The sequence below is a fragment of the Helianthus annuus genome, chromosome 14 (genome assembly GCF_002127325.2).
Source record: "Helianthus annuus cultivar XRQ/B chromosome 14, HanXRQr2.0-SUNRISE, whole genome shotgun sequence".
Taxonomy (NCBI): domain Eukaryota; kingdom Viridiplantae; phylum Streptophyta; class Magnoliopsida; order Asterales; family Asteraceae; genus Helianthus; species Helianthus annuus.
This window is the reverse complement of record NC_035446.2, coordinates 162337457-162348054: the sequence shown is the minus strand read 5'-3', so window position 1 is coordinate 162348054 and position 10598 is coordinate 162337457. Positions and strand designations below refer to the sequence as shown.

At 34.8% G+C, this 10598-nt stretch overlaps 1 protein-coding gene across 2 annotated transcripts; it reads right to left on the bottom strand.

Moving 5' to 3' along the window:
- Window positions 1-504: 504 nt before the first annotated feature.
- LOC110905722 (succinate--CoA ligase [ADP-forming] subunit beta, mitochondrial-like) lies at window positions 505-3131 on the bottom strand. Of its 2 annotated transcripts, none has more exons than XM_022151259.2 (7): window positions 2976-3131; window positions 1679-1955; window positions 1545-1583; window positions 1376-1447; window positions 1206-1290; window positions 855-959; window positions 505-779 (listed from the first exon to the last, which is right to left on the bottom strand). In XM_022151259.2, exons 2-5 carry the CDS (start codon window positions 1790-1792, stop codon window positions 1210-1212), a joined length of 306 nt encoding a protein of 101 aa, XP_022006951.1. In that variant the 5' UTR covers window positions 1793-1955; window positions 2976-3131; the 3' UTR covers window positions 505-779; window positions 855-959; window positions 1206-1209. The 2 variants fall into 2 exon arrangements, with proteins under 2 accessions (XP_022006951.1, XP_022006952.1); XM_022151260.2 differs by having other exon boundaries at window positions 1679-1845.
- Between the last annotated feature and the right edge of the window lie 7467 nt (window positions 3132-10598).

The following is a 10598-nucleotide window of genomic DNA, read 5'->3' as shown; positions in this document are numbered from 1 at the left end:
TAGAGAGGGAAATCAAAATTATAGTGACATTGCTATCACTGGAGAAAAGAAATTAAGCAAGAGTCATGTCCTAAGACATATATACACAACACGAACCATTACTATCGAGACATGTTGATGATTATAAGACCAAGCAAGAGTCAAGTTAATTATCTACCCGGTCTTTTAGTCTTTCTTTAAAGTCTATATTAACTATACGAATACCAATTCTTCAATGAATACGACATAAAGTATTAATCTATCATCAATTAATCAATCTTCTAAGGAATAACTATACGCATCATGAGAAACTAGTTCTATACCCGTCCGGTGGACGGGCGTACTAACAAATATATAAATTTGTTATTTAAGAATTTCAATGAACTTTCAAAAGTTATTAAGTTATAATAATAAATTTATTAAGTTATGAATTTTGGTAAAATGTACGAACTTATATAATTTATATATTATTAGATTGGATGCTTTACAATACCTGTTAAATTTAGAATTCTAAGAAAACGAATCAAATAGTAAGGTGGCTGTGTTAAAAAGGTTTTTAGATCCCATACTCAATCTGTACATGACAAAACATTAATATACTTGACACCTACACTATGTCATAACAATATAACAACACTTTCCAGTATCATCACCTTTTTATTTAATACAATGACCATAAATGTTCTTGAATCAACGTCTTACTCCTCCGCAGGAGGATCCACCCAACGTCTGTTATCTTTGATCAGTTGAATCAATGCATCCGTTGCATTCTCCATTGCAATTCCTCTTTGTACCACCGTCTATAAGCATATACACATCATTAGAAAATGTGCAAAATGAACTCGGGTCAGGTGTAAATTATAAGAGTCGTGTACCTTTCCAACATAAAGATCAATCTTTCAAGGAGCACCACCGACGTATCCAAAATCTGCATCAGCCATCTCCCCTGGTCCATTTACTATGCAACCCATGATTGCAATCTGCCATAAAAGGACAAAAGTAAGCGAGACGTATTACAAAGTCAAGTATATTACAAGGAACTTAGTGATTACAGAAACACCAGGCAAATGTGATGTTTTTTCTCTAATTTCTGCACTTCACTTAAAGATCAAACAGAGTTCTACCACAAGAAGGGCAAGAGACATACTCTTGTATTCAAATTCAAAACTGAGCAACGGCAAATATATAACCAACCAGCAAAAAAAACAAATATGTTAATTCCCTACCGTCTTAAGCTGATTTAAGTGCTTTAACGGCTTTCTCGGCTGCATCATCCAAATCCTCAGCTGTAATCAACGTCATCCCGCTTTCCTGTTTATCCCACCACGAAGCGTGTCCCATTAACATTACATAACTAATCATAGGAACTTTCATTTTATAAATTGAAAATATATACCTTAGGAATCCTCTTTCCTTGATCAACATTTGTGCCTTCAAGACGAACCACAACGGGCACCTTTAATGCAACCTGTAGACAACGAAAAAAGTCCACTTAAACCCAACCGAACAGCCCACTCGACCCACCCAGTTTGACACCTCAAAGGTATGTTTACTATTGCTTTCACCTTGTCATCAGATGTCAAGATCTTGAAAGCCTCAACAACCTGCACCATGTTTTTTTCAAGTTATTATTATGTGTCATCGTAGCTATATATATTTTTAATTTTTTTTTAAATCGTACTTTGAAACAAATACTTACCTGTCCTTCAGAAGCGTTCCCACCTACATCTAGAAAATTGGCAGGTGTTCCTCCATGTAACTTTTTATGATATCCATTGTAGCCATTGCCAACCCAGCGCCATTCACCATGCATCCAATTTCCCCTTCCAAACCGATCTAATTTAAATCTGCTTTTGCTGCTGCCACCTGTTCAAAACAAATGAATGTTTAAGAAGAATCATACCTCTTCTCAATTCACAAATTCCAGGACCGCCGCTCCACCGCCGCAAATCTCTCCAACGTAAATACTCCCAACTCTATTTGAAAGAAACCTCTCAATATAATTTCATGATAAGTTCCCAATATACATATGCATGCCAAACTTCACTGTGAAAACACATTAATGCAGAAACTAAACAGTAATAAGTTACATGAGCTCAACTAAACAGCTGCAAAGTACATGCACTATAGAAACAAATAATTAGTAATAAGAGGGCAAAACCAACTGACCTATCACGTGTACAACACCTATATAGCATACATTTTTTTGGAACCCTATGAGTCAAGAAAACCATAGACTTCTTACTGATCATACACCCAACCCATGTATTTAAACTATAATTATATGTTAAACTAAATTACTAATTACTAAACATAATAGAAGAACTCCAAAACTTAACATTAAATTTCCACTAGTCAAAAGAATGAACAAACCCTAGCATCAAAGCAAAATATATATGGTAAGCTAGAAAATTAAATTTGTATCTACAACAATAGATACACAGCTAAATAAAGACAACAAACACCGACATAGATAACAAAATGCATCATCAAGTTACCCATCAATTAGGGCATTCTTTTACCCAGCCGCTCACACTAAAAAAAAAGTAGATAAAAAAAGATAAAAGCTTTTACATTTATCGAGAAAACCCAATTCAAATTCATCAAATTTATCTCAAATTCACACCCACCACACCGATTCGCCCATACAAACAGTGAAGGTATAGGTTTTTATAACATCAGTCAAATCCATAGAACATAAAAGGATATATAAACTTACACAACTTCATTCAAGATGCATCATAAAACACACCCAGAAAATATATAAACTTAAAACAACAACAACAAAATCAAGCATCAAAATTAAACAAACAGATAGCTCTGATCATGATGTTTACTCGATGTGTATCTATAAAAACCAAAGCAAAAACAAATCGAAATACCGACAAACGAAACCCCAACAGATCTGAAATCGATTTCTTCAACGAAAACGATTGAGAAAACAATCAGTGGATCCAGAATCAAGAAACGAATCCAAAAATCGAAACTTTACTTACAGATTTGAAGGCAATGGAGAGTAATTAGAGCGCGAATCTCCCGAAAACACTAGTCGTCACCACTTTAGGTTTCCGCGAAATGGAGAGAAACATGTAGCGTGAGAAAGTGAGAGTGTGTGTGGGGGGTTTTGAAGAGGTTTCAGAGCGACGTGGGGAGAAATTGATGGAATGGAAAAACCGCCCTAAACTTCCCCTTCTAAAAGCTTTTGTTGAATTAATACGGTCAAGATTTCATTTGAACTTGATCTAAGGGCTGACATACATCTAAAAGCAGTTACAAATCAATTTTATAAGAATATATAATTTCCACTTGTTTTGGTCAGTTATTTTATGCAGATCGTGGGGTATATGAGAAAGTCAAAGTGTACAAAAAAACCTCCCCTTCTTTTTCTGAATTATAAGGGTCAGGATTTAATTTCATCTTCATCCAATGGTTAAGATTGCATTTTGTTCCCTTTGACTTTAAGGGGAACATAAGAATATATAATAATGGGTAAGTCGTCTTAAGGAAGAATTACTATTGAAACGTCATTAAAAAATAAAAAGAGAGTTTATATTTAAACTCATGGTTAAGTTATTCTACAAATGCTCCTAAAAATAAGAAGTGTAAGAAGACATTATAGAGTGACAAGTGTTCAAGAACCTAAAACCTAAACCCACTACACCACCACACAAGTGAAAATTTATTGTAAACTCTGTTTATTTATATTTCAGTTTATTTCAGCAGCTTGCAAAAGTTAAAAAAACAAACAGTCTTCTTCTTGCAGACTGCAGAGGTTTGGTCCACCTCTTCTGTTACAAATGTCTGTAGATGTGGTCCGCAGACTGTAGACGTTTCTGGAAAAATAAACAACACCTTAGACTAGACGGTATGGGGGCCGGCTAAGGCCCGGCGAGCCCCGGCGCCGGTCCCCCACACCCCCCCCCATCCTTTTCCGGCTTCCCCAGCAACCCACGGCCGTTCTCGACGGTCCTCCCTTCTCCTCCCTTCTCTGTTACAAATGTCTGTAGATGTGGTCCGCAGACTGTAGACGTTTCTGGAAAAATAAACAACACCTTAGACTAGACGGTATGGGGGCCGGCTAAGGCCCGGCGAGCCCCGGCGCCGGTCCCCCACACCCCCCCCCCCCCCATCCTTTTCCGGCTTCCCCAGCAACCCACGGCCGTTCTCGACGGTCCTCCCTTCTCCTTCCTTCTCTCACATATACCTATACATACATACATACATATATATACACAAAGGGGTTCATCCCCCACCCCTCTAGATTCATTCCCTTCAAGCCACTCCTACGTGACGCCGACGTGACAGCCCATCCCCTTGGGAATGAGGCTCTCCATACCCCTTAGTCTTAGTGCGTGGAAAATGTGTATTCTGTTACTTTTTTTTAAGTTGTGTATACAATGATTATCCTATAACAAACTTTTCACGACCATTTTTGGTAAAATCTTCTAGAGCAAACTTTTCAGGACCATTTTTGGTAAAATCTTCTATTCTATTGCTCTATAGCTTTATGGAAAGAATGTGTCTCTAAATGCAAAATCTTCTTGCAAATCTCGTTTACTTCTTTTGAATTATGGACACTGCCGATTTGTCAAGTGTTTATATTTTAGTTTATGCATGACAATCAATTTGTTTGATGCATAAGAAGTAAATGAGTTATTGTTTATCGACTTACAATTACTCTGTATGACATTTGATTTTTTTTCTTTTCTAGTGTTTTGTTAAATGATCCAAGATTGTAAATCATGCTGATTGTCTGATTAAATTGTAACTGTGCATGCAAAACTTACACGATTTTTAAAGTTGTTTAATTTATTTTTGGTTTTCAATTGAATAATGGTGCCCACTATATGTATGTGTATGGTGAACACTAGATTAAAAAAACAATGACTCGATAGAGTGGTTAATCTAAAATTTAATAAATATTTCGAAAGAATATGAATCATGAATGGAATCTACTATTATTTTTATTTTTATTACTATTAATGTGTGAAACACGTACATGACCTCCAAGGCCTAGTTTTCTTTGTTTCTCTTTTCTTTCTTAAAAAAGAACGAGTTTCCACTGATAGTTTCAAATACTAATACTTTAAACTAAATCAATAACAAAAACAAATTTCCTGTCTATAGAAATCTCATTTGATGCCCTTTTCTGAACTTTTTTATAAGATATTAAAATTGATTCTTGTGAATTAATATTGATGAATAATATATAACATTAGGCCAGTAAATGAATCGAACGTTCATGAACTGTTTGTGAACTTGTTTGGCGGGAAGTTCGTTTAAATTTTAGTAAATACATAAATAATTATAACTAATTGGTAATTGAGTTTTGTAGTAATAAAAAAATCAGTTTTTTAAAAATTTTCTTAGATTGTAATTGAGCACTTATTTAATATTTATATAAAAAAACTTCTTAATTTTAGTATCTATGAACCTTAATTTAGATGTGTTTTCAGATGAACTATAATATAATATATTTGTTTCTTTGTGTTCACTAATGTTAAATTGTGTTTGTTTATATTTGTTCAATTACGTTCATTTGTGTTCGTTTATATTTGTTCAATCATGTTAATTTATGTTTGTTTATGTTTATTCAAACATGTTCAGTTAATTTTTTTTTGTTTATGTTCGTGAATTGTTCGTTTAGGCTTTAAACGAATGAACATAAACGAACACAAACTTGCCCGATTTCTTAACAAAAAAAAATGTGTTTGATTATATGTTCGTGTTCAGTTAAAGTTAAATGAACTATGTTCGTGTTCGTTCGATTTGTTTACAAGCCTATAATATTACATTGATGAATAATATTTGATAGTGTGAAATGTTAACATGTATAAACCGGAATTGAGAGGAAATTATTTGCTCTTTGAAACTATATATTGAAAGTGACTTGTATGGTTTGATCTAAGTATATAGAAACCCGAGTAACAAGTAATGATAAATCAAAGACCTTATTAGAAAACTGAGTTTGAATATGGAGTCAGTCTATGTTCCACCGTCGTTTACACTCTCATTCTGTTACACAATTGCACGTTTGTTTCGGACATTACTCACACACGGTACACTATAATCCTATCACATTTTATAACTATTATTAAGTAAAATATATCAAAAATATATTTTCTTGTGGAACTTGTTGCCCGACTACCTGCCATTGCTTTGTAATTGCCCTTTTTCCTGTGGAATGATATGGGAGGTTATTTATCAAAAAAAAAAAAAAAAAATAGAAGACATATTTAAATGCTAACTAAAACTCCGAAATGGTGATGTTTGCGTTCGGTCACGAGATTGCGAAGGCATGTTAAAAATGCTATAGGGTTATGGGTGACAATCTCATGTTAAAAAAACTTGGTCGCTGCTGGCCGAGTTCGTTAAGCAGTGGTGAGTTTTTTAATCGAAACCTGAACACAGACCCGATTATAGTATTACCTGATTAACCTGAACCTGAACAATATGGAACCCGAAAGTAGTATTCGGTTCGGTAATTGGTATAAAAAAGGTTAATCCGCTAAACTCCAATCTAAATTAAAAAATTTGCTAGTTATAATTATACATATATAATATACGGTGGAGATAAAATAGGAAGTTTATTTCGCTAGGAAGGATAGGAAGCAATCATAACCGTCCAATTGCACAATCTACGGTCTAGATCAAAATCAAATTAAAAACTGTCATTTAAACACGCTCTCCGGGGTTTCAGGGGTATTATCGTCAAATTCCCAAATAACCGCCGTTGAATATACACAGAAATCCTTCGAAAAATAGTGCATTACGTTTTACACTTCCATTGAACGATCAAACACATACAGAAATTTGAGAAAATCATACTCCATTGAAGTTCATGGCGTCGTCGAGGGATAATTTGAAGGTTTACATTCGAGTTACTCAAAAGAAATCTGTCTCTGAAAACCCTAAATCATCAAAGAAGCAAAAAACATCATCAGCAGGAGAGAACATAGATGAACAAGAAAATATTAGCCGAAAATCAACAATGAAACAACAAGGAACTAGAAAACAAAAAGATATTTCAGACAATGGTAATTTTATCTATTTTTGCTCTTTAACTGAATTCAAGTTACGTTTTATGAAGTACAGTAGACCTAATATATCATATTCGTTCCAAAAAATAGTTAATGAGTTATATCTTCCCCTATCTTAACATTTTTGTTAGTAGAGACTACATTGCGTTTTATGTTAAAACTATGATCTAAGATGCTAATGCTTCTTATGGGATTTATATATTGTGAATTAATGCGTTTTACCTTAATAAAGTTGCAGAAACAAAGAGATTATTATTATGATAATTGTAATCGAATTTTAGAACATTGCGTTTTATCTTTGAATTTTAGAAACAAAGAGATACATGTGTTGTTAACTATTGCCTGTTAAATAATATGATGTAAATTATTGCGTTTTATTTTAAACTATTGAATTAATGCTTTTTATCTTTATAGTGTTAGCTAATTCGATTTATCATAAATTTGTTAATTAACATTGTTAACTAATGCGTTTTATATTAATTTATCATAAAAAACAAAATGAGATTATGTAATGTTAATTTGCTGTGTTAAATAATATGATTTAAAGTATTGCGTTTTATCTAAAACCTGGGAATCACTGCCTTTTATCTTTATAGTGTTAGCTAATGCGTTTTATCATAAATTTGTTAATTGACATTGTGTCATTATTCTATTTGAAGTTAAAAAACAAGAGGAAAAACAAAAAAGGAGAAGAAAGAAAGTGGTGATCGAATCATCAGAAGAGACCGTTTCTGATTCCAATGATAAAAAATCTAGTCGAGCTATTGTTCTGCATACTTCCGAAGAAGAAGTAAATTCAGGTAACATAAAATGCATTTAACAAATTTCATGAAAAAAATATATGTTTTTAACACAATTCAATGTATCAGATGATGATTTTGTTGATCCACAACCTAGAGTTAACCCGACAAAAAATCAAAAGAAGGAAAAGGCAAAATCAAAACCAAAGAGATCACTGTGGAAAGATGTAACACCTCGAAATTTTGTGTTCAATAAATAAATGACACGTGTCAAATACGACAAAAATAATATTAACCCGGATTTAATTAAGATATGCGGTAGGATTTTCGAATATGTCGACATGTTAATTTTATACCTCTGAGCGACTTCGTTATTATAAATCCCGAGACCCCAAGCAAATTATAAGCACTTGATCTAAATCGGGTCATTAGTAATAATTAAAAGGATCTAAGATAATAGTTGGGTCTTAAGAAAATAATACAAGACAATCATCTAACCAAGAGCCCACCTTTCTTATAAAACCATATTGCATAATAGGCAGACATCTGGTCAGGTATGGGCTAAAGGCAATCCATCAAAATTATTAATGTCAAGTTGACTATTCAAACCTTGAAAGGTTATTTTTTTTGCCACTGATGATCGTTTACGGACCGTAAGGGTTATGCCTTACGGACCGTAAGGAGGGTGAAGGGGTAAAAGTTTTCCGCCACAGGCTTACGGACCGCAAGGCCCAAGCCATACGGTCCGTAAGCGATGCCCAGCGACAGAAAGTTGGCTGTTGGCTGTGTAAAACGGTAAACAATAAATGTAGAGATCTTCCAAAGATATGGGCGACCTCTAAACACCTCCTAGACATCAGGGGACACTTGTTGATCATCAAGAACCCATTTTAGGCCTTGTTGTCATGATCACAATGGATCAAAGTGCCTATAAAAGGCCTCGTTGTGCAACAAGTTTCCTCACATCTTGTTCTGCCTTCATTGATCACTTCTGGAGCTCAACATTCCTCTCAAGTGTTCTCTAATCAAGCTTAGGACTTCAGTAACTATTCAAGTCCTTTCTATATTGAGTTTAGCTTAGTTATTTAGCTAGAAATCAAACCGTCGTAATTACGGTTTGACTTCGAGATTAGTCTACAATGGCTCAGTCATATCTCAAATTTAAAGTAGTTATAAGTTGGTATCTATGTGGGTAATAAACCCCTAAAAGGGTTCCCTCTGATCACCACTCTAACTAGTTCAAATAACGAGTCAAACATGCTTAGAAAAAGTCAACAGAAAGCTATTTTGCGATTTTACATGTAATCTGTAATGTAGACGGTATGCAACCTATTTGAACACTCATAAAACATGATAATACGTATATTAAAACGTCTAAGCTTGTTTGATCCGGCCATTTGCTATATTGACACGGTTCGGAGCCGAATATCGCAAAAGTTTGACTTTTGCTTTGACTTCAGTTCTGGCCCGTTAAAGTTCGATTTAGATATGCCTTAGGACTCTTTTAGGACCAGGTTACATGATGGTATAACCCTCTGTGACCGGTTCGTTGTTTGTCCGAGTCTTTTACGCGTTTCCGTTAATTGCTTAAAAGTTGACCGTAACGCCCTTTTTAAATTAAAACAAGAATTTCGGACATGTGAAGGAATCATAACCTTAGTTACTGATTTCTAAACATGTCCCTAAAATTTCATGTCAATCCGAGGTCCAGAATAAGAGTTATGCTAAATAGCGGAAATTACGGAACTTTAGTAATTTAATAGCGCAATTAGCATAACGCCTATCTAAACCCAGATTTCGGCACCAAACCTTTTACTCACTGTTGTAAAATAATATTTTGGGATTTTTAAAGATTTTTAACCTCCTCATAACTTGCGGTTATGGCTACGGTTCGGTAAATACCGAATATGCCCTTTTCGGCCATAACTTGAGTTCTACAAGGTCTTTTGACCCGATTCCAGTTGCTACTGATTTTAAATAATAAATAAAGTATTTTAGACTTTATAAACTGTTCGGGAAACTCAGATTTCCTGTAGAACTCTAAAAACCTCTTTTTAATCTTTAAAAAGACCGAAATACCCCTACGGGGCATAATATCAACTTAAACTCGCTACGGGCATTATGGAAGGTATCCTACTGATACCACAACCTCTTTAAAGTATATTGACTTAGGAAAACAGTGTAGGACTCTTACGGTTACCCGTTGCGCCTTTTGCGCGCACGGTTCGGCTTATGTAACTAGTTTACATAAATTAGCCGATACGGGCCAAACCATATTGTTTTGACCCCAAAATCCAGAGTGTGAATATTAAACCCATATAAAACAAGCCTTCAAACTTTTTGGGTCAGAATCACATTCCATTCCCGGTTTTCGCCTTTCACGCGATTAAACCGTATCTATCCTTTGAAACTGACTGGTCTAGGCTACGGCTAATATAAAGACCCGTTAGGATTCTAATAGGTTATTTTAAAACCTTCATTCCAGAATAGGAGCCCAGTAAAAGATATCTGTGAATTAATCAATTAAGGACTATACTTGCAAAGGTAAATACTTTTAACTTATTTTCCGTTATACGGGCTTGGGGTACGGTATCTAAAATACCGCTTGGTCGGGCAATTGACCCCAACTCATTTGTAGTTGGGTATTATCAATGTGACCCGTTTAAAAACTTGTTTTGTTGGCTTAACGCCTTTGGGGGCTTAATGACCATGTCCCGGATATCCTTGGCATCATTTTACGAAATGGCCACGGCCTCGACATCCGGGTGTAGGCGTACACCCGGCATTGTGTCTATATTAATTAAAGGTGTAACCGTTGGTTTACTCACCGCGGTTTTAC

Excerpts from the sequence above, each read along its gene's own strand:
- LOC110905722 (XM_022151259.2), bottom strand. The coding sequence starts at position 1,792 with ATGCATGGTGAATGGCGCTGGGTTGGCAATGGCTACAATGGATATCAT. Across the intron at positions 1,584-1,678 it reads GGAACGCTTCTGAAGGACAG|GTTGTTGAGGCTTTCAAGAT; the intron begins GTAAGTATTTGT and ends AACATGGTGCAG. Across the intron at positions 1,448-1,544 it reads TCTTGACATCTGATGACAAG|GTTGCATTAAAGGTGCCCGT; the intron begins GTGAAAGCAATA and ends CGTTGTCTACAG.